Source organism: Brienomyrus brachyistius, chromosome 15 (assembly GCF_023856365.1).
Source record: "Brienomyrus brachyistius isolate T26 chromosome 15, BBRACH_0.4, whole genome shotgun sequence".
NCBI classification, from domain to species: domain Eukaryota; kingdom Metazoa; phylum Chordata; class Actinopteri; order Osteoglossiformes; family Mormyridae; genus Brienomyrus; species Brienomyrus brachyistius.
Genome location: NC_064547.1, coordinates 22,168,017 through 22,187,046, shown reverse-complemented (window position 1 = coordinate 22,187,046; position 19,030 = coordinate 22,168,017). Strand labels below are relative to the sequence as shown.

The 19,030-nt window shown below is 44.2% G+C and overlaps 1 protein-coding gene across 3 annotated transcripts; it reads left to right on the top strand.

Annotated features, from left to right (window-relative positions):
* Positions 1–7,433: 7,433 nt before the first annotated feature.
* On the top strand, positions 7,434–18,910 carry fam163ab (family with sequence similarity 163 member Ab). 3 transcript variants are annotated; one of them, XM_048976468.1, is made up of 5 exons: positions 7,434–8,305; positions 15,892–15,991; positions 16,170–16,193; positions 16,427–16,541; positions 16,889–18,910. In XM_048976468.1, exons 4-5 carry the CDS (start codon positions 16,449–16,451, stop codon positions 17,249–17,251), a joined length of 456 nt encoding a protein of 151 aa, XP_048832425.1. In that variant the 5' UTR covers positions 7,434–8,305; positions 15,892–15,991; positions 16,170–16,193; positions 16,427–16,448; the 3' UTR covers positions 17,252–18,910. The 3 variants fall into 3 exon arrangements, with proteins under 3 accessions (XP_048832425.1, XP_048832426.1, XP_048832427.1); XM_048976469.1 differs by lacking the exon at positions 7,434–8,305 and adding an exon at positions 8,553–8,684; XM_048976470.1 differs by lacking the exon at positions 7,434–8,305 and adding an exon at positions 15,349–15,759.
* Positions 18,911–19,030: the final 120 nt, after the last annotated feature.

The following is a 19,030-nucleotide window of genomic DNA, read 5'->3' as shown; positions in this document are numbered from 1 at the left end:
GCACAGGACCTGCAGTCACTTTGTCTCATCAGTTTTTTTCCCAAACCTAAATTGGTAATTGAATTGCTTGTGAGTAATTGGGTTATTAAGAGGAGTTAAGAAATGTCATTCAGTTGACAGAGTTTGGGATGCTGGCTTTTTGACAATGGTAAGGCCTTGAGCTGGTTAAAGGGTGGCTTGTAGGACCTGAAACATTTATTTTCAGCCTGAGGTTTCGGCTGGGAGTTCATTTTCATGCTCCGAGGCCTCGACATGACCGTTCTGTGACCTCGCTTCCCTCTGGTCATGGCCGTTGAGTCACAGCTCGGTGAAATGCGTCAATCATGTGGATTGGAATGGACCGGGAGACGTTAACCAAAGGCCTGTCATCTGCCCTGATTTATGTATTCATTTATGCACATCTGTTTTCGTGTGGATGTTTTTGGTTGAGAATCGGCTTCATGCCGAAGATCCTCTACCACAGCGGAAGCATCATGAAATGGTCAAAAATATAGAATCGGAATTTAGTGATGCATTTCAGGTCCACAAAGACTCACGGGCTCATTCTGAGCCAAGTGGCATCAGTATGTCAATCGCCCATCTTCGAATGTGTGTTCTAGGTTGTCATCTGAATTATCCCCATTTCTATAGCTGCTTCCATGTGAAGCCGCTGAGAGATTAAACCTTGACCAAAGTTTCCGGTTAAAATTATTCTTGCTTTTTCAGTACAGCACACTGGCATAGGAGGAGCTGATACCTCCCTGATTGGGTTTGGACCGTGTGACACATATCATTGCTATAAATACACTTAAATTTTGTGACCTAGAATGTTTCTCCCCCTTGATCTTTCCATCATGTACATTTATCCATCTAGAACCCTTGGTCAGACACTTTCTGTCATGAACTCGAGGGCGAGGCATCATGCAGGCAGGAAACAGAGGATGCGGACGACCCACTGGCGGCTCAGGACAAATGGGTATCTATTAAACAAGACAGAAAACATTAAGAACGCTACAAGAACCAAACGGACCACAACGGGTCAAATACCTTTGTGTATAGGAGACAGATGCAATATAAGAGCTACAGTACAAGGAGGTAGAAGCAAAGTTAGCAGCTACCAGGTCAGAGGGATGGTATAAAGATGGTGTGGTGAGTGGTAGAAGACTTCCCCCGCTGAAAGGCACCCGTCACACGACTCCCAGAAGCAGAAATGGTCAGGTGATCAGGAGGATGCTGGGAAGCTGAAACTGGTTAGTGGGGCAGGCCGCAGGCACTTTTCTTGTCATGTCTGTGCAACCTCTGGGAGTAATAATGTCATACGGGGGGGTCTTACAGAGTATGGATTTCTTATACAGCTCTGGAAAAATTTGGGACCAGAGCAACATTTTTAGTTTCACTCATTCCTCAATTTATGGGTATGTGTCTGTAAAATAAGCCCGAAGGGCTCCTTCCTTGCCTTGTGGGTCTTCAGTCCTGCTTCTAGGAGCCTGTTATGAATAGTCCTAGCAGAACACGTCACACCACTTAACGTTTCCTATTCTTTTCGAAGGTCACTTGAGGTCATCCTTCGATTTATAAGGCACTGCTGGTTGACGGTCATCTCTGGCATTAGAATGTTCCTCCCATCTTCTACCTGGTTTTTCGTTGTTCTCATCATCTGCTAAACTTTGAGCGTGGGAGCAACCTGCTGCTCAGCGTAGCCTCCTGCAAGCAGAGCCCCCATTAAACCAGGAAATGTAGAATGGTCTCCGTTTTTTCCAGAGTTGCATGTTCAGAACGCCATATTAATGTAATGAATGGTGAGGTGCAGTATTGTGTGCTTACATAACCTGACAGTGTAAATGTTCCACCTGCCGAACTCAAAGTGGCTTTTCACGCACTTTTCCAAAAATGTCTGCCGGGAAACGGTTCATCCGCTGCGAGGACTGATACCCCAGGTACCTGCTGCTCTTCCGTCCCCCTGTAATGGATAGTTCTTGTGCAAATGTTTGCTCTGAATGTGCTAAATGGAAAAGGACGAAGGGAACAGCGTATCGATCCTGCTCCAGCCGCAAGGATTAAATATAAAGAGCCGCCTGACCCGTCAGCATCGTCAGGAATATTACACCCTCAGCTCCCGTTCATAAATCGTAGCTCTCTCCTGTTCCTCTGTCCCCTTTGGAAGTACGGGGTGGCAATAAGATTGAATTTGTCATTCGGACTGTGCTAATTGCAGCTATCTGCAAATTGATGAGTGATTATGATGAGGAATAGCTTGGTAGGAACTGGGAGACTTAGATGTGATACGTTTCACTTGTTGGCGCCGAATCCAAACGAACACTCAGAAATGCTGCCCGATTTCAGCAAAGGCTCCTCAAGGGTGATTTAATCTGTTTTCAGAAGCTTGGATGAGCTGAAGGTCAGTGTGATGGGGTGATTATAAAGCTGTCATTGCAGACTAGCCCCGCCTGTTCTAGGTAGATCAGCTTAATTAATCCCAGTGGAAATCTCAGGAACAGAGCTAGACCGAATGTTTTTGTATATATTTGTTTGCTTTGAGTTACTGCCAAGTAAAAATTTGATCTTGTGATAGCTTTAACAATTCCCCTGGCCTGGGCAATCCCAGTGTGGTGTTGTGGTATTAGGATGGAAGCGAGCTGCATTTGTATATGAATCCCCCAAGCCAGCTGCCCCCTGCTGGTAGGTTCTGAGAACAGCTGGTAGATTTCATCAGCGAACCGAGAGTTTCCTGCTATATTAGAGGTCTAGCTGTAGGTGTAGGAAGTCCTCCTATGCTTGTATTGTGACGAGGGAATCAAAATGAATCATATCAGATTAAAATGTCATAGCACTGTGCTTTTGGAGAGCAGTCTACATATCGTGATCTCCATCCATTCTTGTCAAGCGCTTCACCAGTCCGGACCTTGGATCCTGTCCCGGGAAGACCAGGCCGCTGGGTGGGGGCAGCTCTGCACTTCGACTGTGGATTCAGTTTCAATGAGGTGAAGCGGAATGAGCTTCACGGTGGTCAAGGACATGAGGATGGCCAGAGGTGGCAGGTACCCTGCTGGTTAATGTGTGTAACACAGGCATTACTGTTTCCCTGGAGGAATCGGTTGTTGCACTATTGAGAAAGGTAGCAAAGCAAAAATCGTACCATACGGGTGAATATCATTTTGGAGAAACACATCAATGGGGGCTTTTTGGGATCTGTGTTTCTGGATAATTTAAAAGAAAGGGCAGTTTTTGTGTTTATCATTTGATGCGAAAGAAGAGCTGAGTACTCTGTGACTGCTTATGATCAACTGGTTGGTTGAAGCAAAATCTTGGTCTGGATTTTTTCTTTCTGGACCTGAACTGTCCATGTTCCACTGCATTTCTCAGATTTCCTCATTACCTCAGCATCCCCCCACCCAGTGGTCCTAGTGTTACAACCCTAATTTCTTCTGCAGATGTCTACCAGTGCAAGTAAGGAAAACTTGGGCTGGAAGCAAGCAGTTGCTTGCTCTGCATGCATGTGTGTGTGTGTGTGTGTGTGTGTGTGTGCTCCTATTTTTAATTAACCAACCTCCCGGGGAGTAGCTGAGGATGTCTCTGAGAGGCTTGGCTCTCCAACACTCGCCCTGAGGCAGGATGCTGATCCTCTGGAGATGTAGGACCTTCACGCTTGCTCCTTGTCATCTTTTTAATTGCTCGACTGAAGTCATTACTTGAAGAGAGAACCTCGGCAGGGCAGTTCGACTGTGTTTTTCCTCTCAATCTGTGAATATTCTCTCAGAAACTGAGGCTAAAGGATGTGTGGTGGGATGGAGGAGGGGGAGACGAGGCACAAAAGACTGCTGCAGTGGCCTGGATTATTTTTGACCTAAGGCATTAATGTAGTACCCTAGTACAAGGATGGCAGTAAGCCCATGAACGAATGCTGCCTGCTGGTGTGTGTGAGGTAATGCTGTAATTCACACTGATTGAATATCGGTTCCATTATGACTGGTAATCCATTAAGAGCTTTTTTTAAGGATAAGGGTGTGTATTATAAAATCCAAAACAATAATGCAATGAATAAAATAATGTCAAAAAATTAAATTGAATAATGACATTAAGATAAATAACAAGATAAATAACATTAGGAGAATATAAGTGGATATAAAGTGAGCAAGTCTGAATGTAGTAGAGATTATTGAGATCAGTGCACAGTAAAGTCTATCTAACACTGGTTGAGGAATGAGCAACATGTGAGTACAAAATCACTAATAAAGTGTAGCACTGAGGTTAACTGTTGTGGGCGGCAATGTCCTGGTATGTTTAGGTTTCTAACATTTCCCAATTACATCTTGTTAATTGTGACTAGTACAAAAGAGTGATTATATAAGATGGAGAACATCAGAGGCTGTTTAACCTAAAAGGTGCATTTGAAATTACATGAATTTGCAGGCGCACAAAAGATGTCAATTGCGTTGAAATTTATTTATAGGGAAGCATGTAAGCGATGCAGAACCCACAGGGATTCAGTGTGACGTGCAGAGAAGTTCCCACATCGTATTGAAAGCCCGCAGGCCGATTTCAGACAGATTCTCAGCTTTTGTACCGGTGTGCTCACTGCCTGAAACCCCTTGAGATTTAATGGCTGTACAGTTGCAGGCAGGAAATCAGATTCTTATTGTATAGGCCTCGTTTTTCCAGCATTGCCATCCAGTCCAACTACACAGTGAACAGTGCTGAAATCTGTTTAGCTGTCTTATAAATCTGTACTCATCAACCATACATTGGAAGGCCATTGACCACAATGTGAATGGTCTCTATTGTGGGTCGGTTGTGTGTCTGAGAATTGGGGAGTGTTGGGGAGTTGTTTGCGTAGCTGTGTTTGGCCCGGAGGAGTCATGTGGTGACTGTTTGGGCAGCAGGTTAGCATCAGCAGTGTTCACACCCAGGCTGGGTCCAGGCATGAACTCGCTGACTCACCTGTGCCCTGTGTAGGTCAAACACATTTTTAGTAGGAATGTGCAACCCCATCACTGAGGCTGATGCAATACACATCTCCATGCATTGCCTGCAATCTGATACATTAAAGATACACATCAAGCAGCTACTATTGCGATACGATATGATCCACCCCTATTGCAGTGCAGCGTGATTCAATGCAACACGATGCACAAAGAATATGATGCTATGCAATTTCAATATGGTACAGAAACAGTTTCAAGAGGCGGAATCCAAAAATAAATCATTGGTCAAAACCTGTTGGTCACATTTCTACACAATAGAGGCATAGGGCTTCTACTAATAATCATATATTAATAAATCTGATTTTATCAATGCAAATATGTCAGAGCTGTGTCCCGGTGTCCATCGCAAACTATATCCAGTGCAACCTTTTTAAATCCGGGGAATCGCATTGTGCACTGACGCAAATCAGAGAATCTGAACAGTCCCTAATTTTGAGTTTTTTGGAAGCGGCCGTGGTCAGAGACGGACACAGACATGACACTATGACAGAGACATGTTGTCTGTGAGCTTAAACATACCTCCTTCATGAAGGAAGCGAAAGATCACTGTCAACTCGCATGAAACAGAGGAAACATTTTTGCATAAAATGTATTTAAATTAATGGGGAATCAGCAGCAGTCAGTGGACTAAACCTACTCACATTAATTTGATTACAGCTTTGTTTGTACTACTGCTGATATTTGAAAAGGTAAAACATTTTGTTTGCATAGAAAAAATATGATTTACTCATGACTCCTAGAATGATTTACACTTAAGCAGAAGAATATGGATCTTGTATTTATTATTGCATCCCTAATGCCATTAAAAGAATGTATTTATTCCACTCTCTGACTAAGTGTATCCTAAGAGACTCCACAGATAAGCATCGGATAAGAGTACAATGGTGCACAGGAAATTACATTAGCCGTGATCTGACCGACTCAGACCTTTCGCTTGCCAGGATGCTGCTGGTTGCCATAGAGATACCATCCATTTTCACTCCACCTTATCTCGGTCTTGGTGGAGAGGAAATTCTGTCTCATGAATGGGATGTGAAACTAGGCAGAGGACTGAAAAACTAGACAATTATTTTAAAACGGAAAGATTTACGTCCAGAAAAGTGCGATATATGCCATTATTATCTACATAGCTATGTATGATTTCATTGTTTGAAAATGTTTAATACTGCAACAGCTTCTGAACAGAATCTCAGTTCATACTAGAAATGCCAACACACCAAAATGAGGCAGTAATTAGTAAAAACTACATATGAGTGTATACTGACAACTTGAAACTGTGCATAAGAAATGTGATAAAACACTTAAAAATCGTGGGTAGTTCCCATGATGATGTGATCCGGCCGCCATCTGTCTGTAGGAGACCCTTAGACGTACGTTCTTACCCCCGTGAGGTCGGAATGACATGAACTTGATGAAAGCTCTTTAATAAGCATTTTTAAGCTAAGATACCATTTCAGGCGTCGCTTCATCGTTTTCACGAATCGATAAGACTGTGAAGTGCCCCAGCCCCTGGTGTCAGGTACACCCGTATAGCTCATCCTTTTCCTCATCCATGAATCGCGCTGCCAGCGGTACTGAAATTAAACCTCGCGGCCCCCTTCTGTTTACCATCCCCCCGTTTCCACACACTATCAGCGGTGCATGAAAGGTTGGACTACCGTGCGGAAATCCCGTTATGAATGAATCGCGTCCAAACTTGCGACGTATTCATGTTTTTAGTGAGAAGTAATTCCTACAGTTTGCTGCCTTTTGCTCTTACATCTTCACTAGAAACCAATGAAGACGAACGCATGAATTTTTTACTTGCGTGACTGCATTATTTCAAATAAGTTAAAATCTAACTAGACTAGTTAATTGTCTTTTCTGGCTAAAGGGTGACAACCCCGACATACATTGGCTGTGGTTATAATAATCAAGATCCAAGATGGAAAAACAAGGGCTGCCGGGATGGGGCGCCAATCTGTATTATACTACAATCTCTCCCCAAAGGGTGGTTTGAAGTCAAACCCTTCCCTTAAACTATATGCCTTTGAGATGCAGACAAAACCACACACACTTGCTTTAACATAATTCAGTTCTTTCCATGCATATTCTGCAGTAAATACGTCATTACAACACACGGATTTAACACATTCGTTTGTATGTATGGATATATTCGTTTGAATATATCTTTTTGTATACAATTAATTGTATTTTCTTTTTTGTTCTAGCGATCTTTTATCGTTATTTAAAAAATATGTTGAAACGGCTGGTGTTTGAGAAGCTGCCCGTTGCCGTCTGTCCACGTTATAAAGTTCTGTTCTGTTAATCATGGCAAGTGGTTTAATCCTGATACCGACTACATTGATTTGGATGCACTTTCTTAATGGAAAAGCGAAATTATGCGCCGAGCGCCTTGACTGCGAACAATTGATCGGGCTGAGCCATTTAGTGGGATTTTTTTGTATGATGTTATAGGGCACATGGCAGGGGACACGGACAGCACGGAGTGCTGCTTTTCTCCACGTTTGAGTAGTTGAGGAGCGCTCCAGAGACAGCTGTTGCGTAATGGGATTACTGGGCGCTTTCTCCCCAGGACCAGTCGCCGTGCATCTACAAGAGCGCGCCTGTTTTTCACCTCCAGAAAGACAAGCATCTTGAAAGGAAATCGGCGTACATGCCGTGTGATCTTTGGTTTCCTTTTTGTCATTTTTGCGCCGGTAAACCCCGTATGTTCTGGATTTCCATTAAATATACTTGAAAAACTAAAGAACGAATTTACCATGGTGAATAATGGGAGGAAATTCATAACATAACGTAAATATATTTTATTAATTCAGATTCTTTGTTTTTGTTAAATTTCTTGATTATGGCATACTTTTATGATGAGTGCCGTACAAACCTATTTCTATCCTCGAGTTGGTTGCTGGATACAATTTTTCTCTCTTGATTTGCAAAAAAAAAAAAGACGACTCTTTTTTTCCACCTAATTATTTACTTTGTGAGTTTACACTCTGACCTTTATTGAATATACTATCCATCACCCATGGCTGTTGCATCTTCCTGAGGGACCAGCGGAGTGGGATGTGTTTCCACCCGCAATTTCATCTCCCGTATACTTTAATATTTTTTAATTGTGGTTGAACTTCGGCTGGACAGACCCCTTTCTATCATAACTGGAGCCGAGAATAAGAAACGAACGATGTGCCGTGTCGTGTTGTCCAGTAGTCCCTGGGTTGTGGAAATAAAGCAGGCGAATCAAGAAATCCCATAAAAGAGGACCGTGCGATCAACTGGGCAGCGTTTGGTGAGATCGCTCAGTCTGCAATTCAGTGTCATCAGAAATAGGGACGGTGCTTTCAAAGGTAAGGTCTTTTTGGATGGTGAGTATACGTGTATTTCTCATACCAATTGTTTATTATTGATATTCAAATGGGAGAGACATTCTTTCAATGGGAAGCGTGTGTGTATTAGAGGTTCGGAATAAATATAAGGGGATTACTGTTGCAGCATACGGTTGGCGCTGAAGGTCTTGCATCGTGTCCGCTGCAGATATTAGGAGGAAAATGTTTGCATTTCACGGAGATCGCAGTGTTGGCGCACGGACTTCATCCTGCTGCAGCTGCCCGGCGACGGGTGTGATCACCTTGCATGGAGCAAACTGATGCGGGGGAGAGCATTTCTCCTTCACACTTACACCCAGTACATGTGTATTTTACTCTAATATGCAGTAAGGCCCGGCAGGTACAGCTTAAATGTGTTCTTACTCTCCTCTTTGCCATTAGTGCATGCAGTGTGGTTGTGTGTTTTGTGAGAATAAACCAGTACAGGTCCGTTTAGATTTAGAACATGCATGTGGTTTTGTAGTTTGTCCGCTTGATTCTTGCGGTTTATAAGCAATTCGCTTTTAAATGCACGCGTACACTTATACTGTAGGCTGCTGGACACAAGAAACAAGTTAAATGATTCAAGACCGCTGACCTTTCAGTTAAGGGGATAGATGCTGTCCTGTGCCGTTATTTATATCATCGTGACTGCTTCTTCTCCAGGCGAGCAAAAAATGATGGAATAATTTTTTTCTGCAGTGCTGTCCGGCTTGGCTGACAGGACGTGGGCAGTAACACCTTAATTACTACTAACAGTTGCGGGGAGTGAGTGGTAATGTTGCGCTGTTATGCTGTTAACTGCGCTAATGTCAGCGGTTTCTTTTGGTGTTATACTATACCGCTTTTTGAAGTTATTTTTTTATACTTGCATACATACATGCATGCATGTATGTATGTGTGTATAGTTAAGTGCCATCATTTCAGTGAGGATATTTTCTTTGTCAGAAATAATACCGGCTAGGGGGGTGAGGTACGAGTTAAGCTATACGACTGTTTTATCAAGTTCTACTTATTCTGTATTGTTTGAATGTAATTTGAGTCTGTATTTGTATACAGGTTTCCGTGTCCAATTCTGTTATTTGCCAGTCGTGATCGGATGTTGCATGTTTTCAAGTGATTTTTTTGTGGTATGTCAGGTGTGGAAAATCTGAAGAAATACAATTGTATTTATGCACGTCCTTCACTTCCTGTGTGTGGCTGTCCCTTCAGAGTGGCCCTCTTGTAGCAGTAAAGAACATTGATGTAGCATTAAAACAGGAACTGCTCACCTTAAAATTTAGTCTCTGTGGCTGTGTGCAAGTTCGGCCGTTGGATCATAATGCTTATTGCTCGCGAGCTTCCATTATTATCTCAAGAACTGAGCTATCACTAAAAAGTTCCAGTCAAGTCAAAGAACCTCTAAATAGTCTTATAACTATCTGCGTGTTAATACTCCCTGGCCAAGATTTGGTTGTCTTGCTTATTCTGCGTAGATAGAGTTTTTTCCCCCTACTGAAGTGTTTGGCCCGATCATTGCTTTTCTTTTTAGAAAATTGCCAAAACACACCATCGCATTTGGCAGTGGAGGTTTGTACTGTACCGCAATAGAGATAGCCGATCTCAGCAGACGGGGCAAGAAGAGGTTACAACGAGCTGGCAAACGTGAAAATTACAATTTGTCAGACGCTGCAGCTTTTCCATGTTAATGGTTTCATGTTTATTCTATGAATGAAGCCAGACACAGCAATGAGTCACAACTAATTACATTATATCCCGATTCTTAACGTAAAGTTAAAAGATTACTGAAGGTTAAGTTTACTGAAGTGGTGACCTCATCATACTTTCATTACGCTTTTCAGAAAGAATTTCATTTATATATTCAGTGACAGAATAAGGCTGCACTTTATCAGTCCTGTTAAACAGCTCATTAATAATTCAGTTTTCATTTACTCAAGCTGTGATATTACTGACTCCCTGATAAAAAAATCATTTTAAATTCAGCTGTACTTAATACCCTCAATGTGAATAAAAATGCCATGATTTTTGCTTAGGATTTGGGGGCACTTCTGGGTTGCAGCTGCAGAGTCAGTGTACCTCATCGCCTTTAGCGAAGAGCCGAGTCACAGCGGCGACGTTTTAGCATCAGCATGGTAAAACCCCAGCGAGCACCTCTGCCGGCCTCAGCGCTAATTAGAGGCCGGAGGACAGGCTGTGTCCAGATGTGCTCGTTTCTGTGTACAGCTGAGCAGACCACATGTTGTCTCTCAGTAAGCTGACCAATCAGTAGCCTGTGGCCGTTTACGTCCTGTCATGGCTGATTACTGACATTAGAGATGTAGTAGTGCCTAATACTTCCTGTCTTATTTTCATTTCTCAGATATTTCCCTCTTTGTTTCCTTTTGATACACGTACAGATGAGAGTTCCTTGTGGAAGATGGCGTAAAGCTCTGGACAGGAGCCGGCTGGGTGCTTAACTTGAATGCCTTTTTGCCCAGTGATGGAGAAATATTGTTACAGGAAGTATCCTTAAATATTTGAAAAGGTGGATTTTAAAGTTGAAGGTTTGCTGTGATTCCAAGTACAAAGTTATTCACCAAAATCCATGTGATGATCTAGAGATGGAGGAAGGACAGACTTGGGTTGCTTCACAGCTCAGCTGCGCTCACAGCTTGTTATTCGCGATATTGATGATCAGATGCTTCTGTTGGCCGTGGATAATTATGGCACCTTTATTGCCGCGTAGTTAAATATTTACAGAATGTCCGATTGCTTTGTGTTAAGTGACATTAAAGACCTCTGTCTTTGGGAACAGTTATGGGAGTGTTTGTTATGAATAAATGAATGGTGAGACTAAAATATTGTCCTTAAAAGCAAGCTGTTAAGTAGTGTTACTGCATTTGTCTGGAGGTGCGAGAGATTCAGATTGTTCAGTCCTTTATTTTTGCATTAGTGTGTTAAACCTATGGTTGGGCGGACGTTGTTTCCAGGCTGCCTCAGAGGCTGGTGTTCAGGTAATATACTCTGTTAAGCACTGAGGCCATTCTGGCCTCACTGTGAAAACGCTGTTGACAGAAGCAGATACTGTTTTCTCGGTTATATTGTGCGGGGAAGCGACATTCAGTTATTCAGCATGCAGACTGGCTGGGAAATATCTGAAAAGAACCATTTCTGAATGTATCTAAGGACCTCTGAGCAGGCAGAGTGCTTTGCTTTAGCCGAACAGTAATAATGATTACTGCTGACTGTGGTCCATCGTGGAGAGCAGAATGTTACCCAAATGTTTTCCCTGAAAGCTTTTATTTGGGAATTTTCGAGCCTTCCCCTCCCTCTGAAGCATTTCAAATTGGCTCAGAGGGACTGAGGCACACGACCACGAAGGCTGGCTAAGGAGATGGCTGGCATCCGCGTGCAGCCTGACGCCGTCCCCCCGATTTGTCCTTGGAGCGGGATGCATGCTCCGAGCAGCCATAAATCTGCCAGCCGCCCGTCGGTGACGCATGCGGCCCCAGCTGGAGCCCAGAATGGCCAGGGAGACGGAGGGGGTGGGCGGCGGTGATGGCGGGGGCTCTTCCCGCACGGGATGACCCTAGTATTCTGGCAGATTTTCCAGCCAAGGAGAGCGAACGTGCCCAATTTCTGTCTGTACCTGATCTCCTTTGTTGTATTCTCCGGAATATGGTTCCAACAAGGTCAATGAAACACTGTGCCTGCTGTGTTACTCTCCGACGTTACCTGGAATGCAGCACCTGAATAGACAAAGGGGAGCTGAAGACCGAAGTCAATCGGGTGCATGAACCTCACGCATCGCCAGTGGAACTTAGGGTTCCTGTTTCTGGTGCCTGTTACTGTTTTGTCGTTTTTTTCTTTCCACCGCACTTCACCCTCTGAAGTCTCTGGTGAGACTCTGCGCTCCCTATGTGCAACTCCATGGCAGCGGTTAGCTGATGATGAACCGCGGGCTGCCAGCGAGGGGGACACGTCACCAGGAGGGGACTGATGAGTGCGAGGGCTGGGCACCGCAGGCCAAACACAGCCCTCGCGTCACACCAAAGTCCTGCACCTCTTGAGCTGACACCCACATGACTTCCCACTCCTTGTTCTATAAGATTCTGTTAATGTTCTCCCAATCTCCTAGTTTTAAGGCCGGGATTTACAAATTACACACAAGAGTGAAGGGATAGGTCGATTATAGGTCATCCTTGTCGGACGACCTATGAACATACGTCATGAGTTCATGCCTTGGCAAATCCCCATTCCTTTTCATTTGTCTATGAATACATATCCAGTGGGAGACTGAAAATGCAAACACTTGCTGTGTCTGCTGATGAAAGAATTAGAAAACGGCATTAACTCCATGACCAGTGATCCCATTTCCCCCCCCCCCCCAGATGATAGTGAGCCAAAGCGTTATTTTTAATATCCCTCTGGCTGAGAAGCTCTAGCCGAAACTTGCTCGGGAGATTTACTGGAAACCACAGGGATAAGTGACTTTCCCTTCCGTGCATGAGCTCACACATTTGAGTCAGCAGTTGGTTGTCGTGAGTGTAAAATGTGTAAAACGTGCCTAATAGCTTTGATGCATTGACTGCATCGACGCCGTAAAATGACAGCGCAGTGCTGACAGATTCATCATGGATGCAACGTCGCACTCAGACTTGGTCAGATGTTGTCACATTTTTGGATTTTTGCGACTCTAGGAAGCCTGAGAACCTGGAACGCTTCACCCCGTAAAGGAAGTGAAATGGCTGCTGCCTAGCAGGGGAATGTGAGTGGTAGGCTGGGATTCGGGATCCACAGTGCCCCACAAATTGCCTGGTGGTAAGATTTCTGCTGGTGTCCTGTGATTCACCAGCAGGAATCCTATTCAGATAAATCAGCTGTAATGGGTGGTAGTTAAGGCCGCTCTGACATCGTTATTAGATAAACCTGCTGATCTGGTTAAGCTAGCTGTTAACCTGGGTGGGGGGGGGGGCGGGTGTCGACGTCTTATCATTTGCACTTTTGCTTTGGGCGCTACATAGGTGGTAGTTGGCTGTAAGTAATAATTACATTCCCACGAAATGTTGTTGGTTAAGTAGTAAAAAATAGGAGCTCCGTTGGTGGACAGCCAAAAGGGGGTAGGTGTGGGGAGTGGGTGAAGAACAGGAAATAAAAACATTGACCAGAGTCTATGAGGAGAAGAAAGAGGAAGGGTCAAAAACAGAGGGGGGGCAGATGGAATGACGGGGGTATGCAATGAGCAGGCTGAGGGGTGAGGATGAGGACTAACTTATGGCTATCTGAGGTGCTTGTGGGGACTGGGTCAGGGTTGGGGATGCAGCCTCGGCGCCATGGCAACTAGAATATACGAGCTAGAGCCTATTGATCTGCAGACTCATCGCTGTAATAGAGTGAACAGGATGATATAGGGGTAGGTGGGCCAGCCCTGCGCTGCGTTGCTCCTCTGCAATCCTGCTGAGCTGTACAGTCCATGGTGCACCCAGGGGAAGAGGCGGGTTCTTCTCAGACATGCCCATGCGCTGGTTTCGGGGTGGAATAAAGGGTGGGCTTCGCGTTGGCGTTTCTGGGACCTGATGAGCTGTCTTCTTACACTTTAAATGACCTACATGTGGTTTTAAACTTTGTTTTTCTCATTGTTATCAACTGTGTTATGAGGTATGTCTTTTTCGATATTTACTCGACTTATTTCTTTTATCAGAGCAGACAAATAATGTCAACAGTAACAACAATAATAATAATGTCACTGTTATACAGTGATGGCCTGAATTTGCCTTGCAACAACATGCAGTGCATCTCCTCTTTCAATGGCCTCCCCCGTTGTTGAGGGGATTGACGTCAACATGGTGGCTACATTATCATGCTAATGTGGACTGTTTGCTGGAAATGGTTCTGGTCCTGGGCTGTCAGCTTTGTGGGCCGCTGGGCTTTGGCGTGCCCCCCCTCCAGTCCCGATCTTAATGTGGACAATAGAAGGCGAGACTGACAAAAGGCACTCAGAACTGAACTTGATTGACCACATTCGCAGCGAAGTCAAACGTCATGGTGGCTGGGGGGCCTTTAAGGTCAGAGGAGGCATTTCTGTGTCTTTGTTCTGCGTACATTGATCCTGTCATTGTGTAATGAAAAGAATGCAGATGTCACCTGTTACAAACTCAGACCACAGTATCAGGGTAATGGATTCCAGTTTGAAGCCAATGAACAGGTGAATCAATGGTGCTGGATCAGTATTATTCAAAGTGAGTCAGTCTGGATTCCATTTTTGATTCATTCTGGAGCTCGTGGCCATGAGTTTGGAGCCACAGGGGTTTGGCCTTCAAAGTTCCATCTGTCAGAGACCTTTGCGTGTGCCCGGCGACCGCAGGTGCCCCCCAAAAACGTGGAGATCAGATCTGTTGGGAGAGGGGAGGCGGACATGACAGGCTGCCCAGGCCCCCCGGCCCCGGCCCCCGGCCCCAGCCCCGCCTCCGGGGAGGAGAAGCTCACACGCCTTCTGAGATTTCTGCTGTGTGGTCATCGTCCTCCAGCAGCCGCATAATTACATTCTGTTAGACTGGCCCCTATATCAAATCCCTGGTGCTCGTCAAACTTAATTCTCTCCAGCCGACTGGCCCACGGCTTCCTCTTTCAGCGCCCGATCCTGCCCCCGCCTGGTGAATAGAAGCTCTGCTCTGTTCCCTGCCCCCACCCAGGCCTGGTCAGATCTTGCTCGCATGGCACGGAGAGACGGAGCATTGCGGGAAAGAGGAGTAAAAAAGAGGCTGTGTGTGTGTGTGTGTGGGGGGGGGGCAGTGGTTAGCACTGTTCACTGTTGCTTCAGCGTGGTGGGGTTAGGGGGAACTGTGGGACCAGGGTTCCAGTTTCTGTCATGACTCTGTGATGGATGGGTGCCCTAGATAGGCTTCAGATCCCCACAGCCCTGCCTCGGACAAACAGGAATAGAAAATGGATGGATGGATGGATGGATGGATGGATGGATGGATGGATGGATGGACAGGAACTGGCCACAGGACAGGTTAGGATGCAGACAACATGGTGCCGAAGCGCTTGCCTCTCTGGGCTGGTCTCCTTAGCTTGTGATACAGTCTGATTTGGTGGGTTGGAGTGTCGCCAGTTCAGAAACACAGGAGTGGGCGCGGTAAAGCGCAAATCACTGTGACTAAACAGAGTGTATTTTAGGGAAATAAACAGCATACGACTGTAATACAGCTACTTTGCTTTATTCAAAATAAAAAGTTGTACATTATTTAAGCATTGCGATACGCACATTTTAAAAACCAAATTACATCACAATTTGCAACACAATGTAATTTTTAGCTAAAAACAAAAAGCGACCAATTACACATTATTCTATTATGGGTGCCGTGAGCTGGGATGTCAACAAGCTAAAAGAAAAAAACTAACAAAAAAAGATTCATCCATAGATACAACCAGCAACAACTGTTTTTGCAATCTGGGTAATTGCATGTAATCAGCGATTTTTTTTTCAGGATATAAAATAACTTTTTAATATATTATTAACACTGTCTTCCCTGTGCTGTTTTTTTCATTCCCAAAATATAACTCCCGCTCTCTCTTTTGTCTCGTAGTGACCACAGAAATAAGAGCCAAAGCCTGCAGCATCCTGCAATGCTCCGCAGCTGCGATCGCTGACGTATCCATGCGGCCTCCCGTAATCCTACTTTAGATGTGAGTATCCGCACACCATTAACATACAGTCCTAAACATAAATATAGTGCTTTAACAAATTCACCTTATGCTTAGAATGGTCTTCTCTAGTATACACAATACAAGCAATTTATAAGTACGTTTTATTTCCTTGCAAATTAATCAGTGACTCATGGGCCCCCCCTGCTGTTTTTTTCAGGTATTAAAGCACACTTATCTGGACGTAAGTTCAATTAAACGCGCATACTTATGTGTGCTCGTCCTACAATACAGGCAGTGATGACTGTGGTTTTGTGTAGCTGCTGCATTTAAGATGTAAAATACTTAAGCCATCTCAGTTATTTCCCTGGTATGTGTAAGCAACAATGTGGTGGATATTTCTGTCAGATGCCTCAGACATTTTTACTCCCTGAGAGGTGGTAGCACCGCTGGTGATGTTACCGTTGATGTGCACAGGGTTTGATGGAGATCTGGTCGAATGACAGCTGGAACTGTTGTCATAACTGGTGGAATTCTTGCTACGGTGATACTCCTGTGTATCATCGCCGTGCTTTGTTACTGTAGGCTTCAGGTAAGCAGGACAGCGGTTCGGACAACGGTGGCCGCTGCAATGCCAACCGTTTACACATCCCCCTCATTGAATGACTGTCACATTCAAATGGAGCAAGAATAAACAGGAGAGTGAATCATCTGTTATCATGCATGTTGTTATACATTTATCCTACTGTATACAAATCTGTTTCAGTTTTGCATTCGCAATATCGCCACTCTACCCGTTTTCTCCACTCTCCTTCTCCCTCAATCATGCCTCTTTATCTGCATAAAGATTCTCTCGGCTCCCCCCACCTCCCTTCCCCTTCATCTCTCCACCCGCTGTGCTCCTCTCAATCCGTCTTTCCGATCTCCCCATTCCCGCAGTATTACTGCTGTAAGAGGAATGAGCTGGAGGGTGACACGGGGCCCGGAGCCCAGCCACACTTCTCCTGTAATGCGTGCAGCGCCCCAGGGCTGGACGGGACCACCGTCACGCCGCTCTCCCTGTCTCCGGACCCCACGCCGCTCCGCGGCTACTGTCCCACATGCTCGCCCTACGGCTCTCCCTTCTACATCCGCGCCGCAGAGGAGACACGAAATGGCGGCGAGCGCATCACCTACATGCCCACTCACTACGAGAACCCATCGATCTCCTTCGCCCTGCCTCCGGGCCGTGGGGTCGCAATGAGCTCTCGCAACCCGCCAGACTTCTACACAAACAGCCGGGCCATAAGCACCGACGTCTGACCTGTAGGTGCTGGAGCACCTGAAGGGCCCAGCTGCACGATCCCGCTCCTCTCTGCCGTTTGCAGGTGCTGGAGTGCCAGCGGTGAACTTTGACACCATCTTGGACGTCCTTCTCATTTTTTTTTTCTCATTAGGATTGAAACCCCTTCCAACACATCCTAGAATAATGAATGAGGGCTATCAATACTTTAGTGACACCTGCTCCTAGTTCTGTCGTGTATCTTATCTACTGTATAAAGAAAAAGGAAGATGAATTTATATATTTAGTTCTGTAAATGAAAAATAAAAATCCGCATTGTTTTTCAGTATGAAAAATACAGAGAGCCCGTTTTTAGGTAAATATTTTCACTCTGTAAATTAAAATGAGAGTTTAAAAAATAATGCATTCTCTATGCAAATATGGCAGAAGTAGGCCTTTGTTCAACACATACAAGGACTGTCACTATGATATTTACTGTTTACTGTTTTGGTCTCGCTTTGAAGAAGCGATCTGAGTAGGGCCTGTCATCTTCTGCGAGTGAGGAAGACAGAATTAGCTGGTCTTTTTGAATTTATTCCAAATAACTGATTTGAAATCAGCTGCCCCCTGCCCCCCTAGTTCTAATGTTAATAAATTAATAATAATTCAACTAACGAAGGGTCGCTTTTAAGATGTGATGCACCAATACATATTTGAGGACTGATTTTTTCCCCCCCGGGGGTGGACCAGTTTGTTTCCGTAACAGGGTGATATGTTTCTGAAACAGACATCAGTGTTTAATTTTTTTTATATCACAGTACTTAGGCCTATCTTCACCGAAAGAGATGCATAAACTTACGTGAGTGAAAGATGACAATTAGTAGGCCTACCTCACTTGTTTAACTAATTGACTCAGTTTGCTGCATCTGTAGAATAATGTTCACGAAATACTGAGGTAGCTATTGCATTTCAGAGAGTGGTCTTGGAAAGAAATGTAACGTCCGCGCGTGGTTTAGCCAACTGGGGTGAATACCTTCGTAAATCGTATGTCACTGTTCAACAATTATGTCTATTGTCTTTTTAACACTTAATTATCACTGGTCTTAATCTGATCTTGTAAAAAAAAAAAGGAATGTCTACATTTAAATATTTATCCATATTTATTTTTGTGACACCAATGCTTGCCGTATATACAGTATTACTTTCCTCCCAGGTCTTTCTAGTTTAGAATGTGAGGAAGCATAAAAAAAGTTGAGTCAATCAATAGTACTTCATATAAAAAAAAAATGGAGATAAATATGTCGATACTAATTGTATGCGTAGTCCAGTAAGACTTTCTCCTTTGTAGTGCACAGTTATCTGAGGCAATGTTCCTATCTTTCACAATCAACCACTTTCTAACTATCAGTATCAAAAGTCGGTTCGGTTCCCGCAATAAATACAACACACCTTCTGACCCAAGTCAAGCAAGACTGTTAACTTGGTTGGTTGTAAAATAAAGTTTGTTACAGTTGGCTTATGCGTATCACACCGACTCAGACACTTACCTTCGCTTTAGTCCTTTTGCTTATTCTCCAGGCTTATTGTATTTTTAACAAGATGTATTTTTAAAAAAACATTCAAATTACTGAAAAAGAACAAAAAGTGTCCACCTTTCACAGAATGCTTTTGAAGAGAATTAAACATTTATAATTGCTTGATGTGTTGTACATGTTACTGACTCAGCGTTGTGTGATAAAAAATGACACGACTACATGTGAAAAAACACGCAGGAGGCAAATGCTTAATTACAAGAGACGTTACAAAACAATTAGGGCTAT

Excerpts from the sequence above, each read along its gene's own strand:
- fam163ab (XM_048976468.1), top strand. The coding sequence starts at position 16,449 with ATGACAGCTGGAACTGTTGTCATAACTGGTGGAATTCTTGCTACGGTG. Across the intron at positions 16,542-16,888 it reads TTTGTTACTGTAGGCTTCAG|TATTACTGCTGTAAGAGGAA; the intron begins GTAAGCAGGACA and ends CCATTCCCGCAG.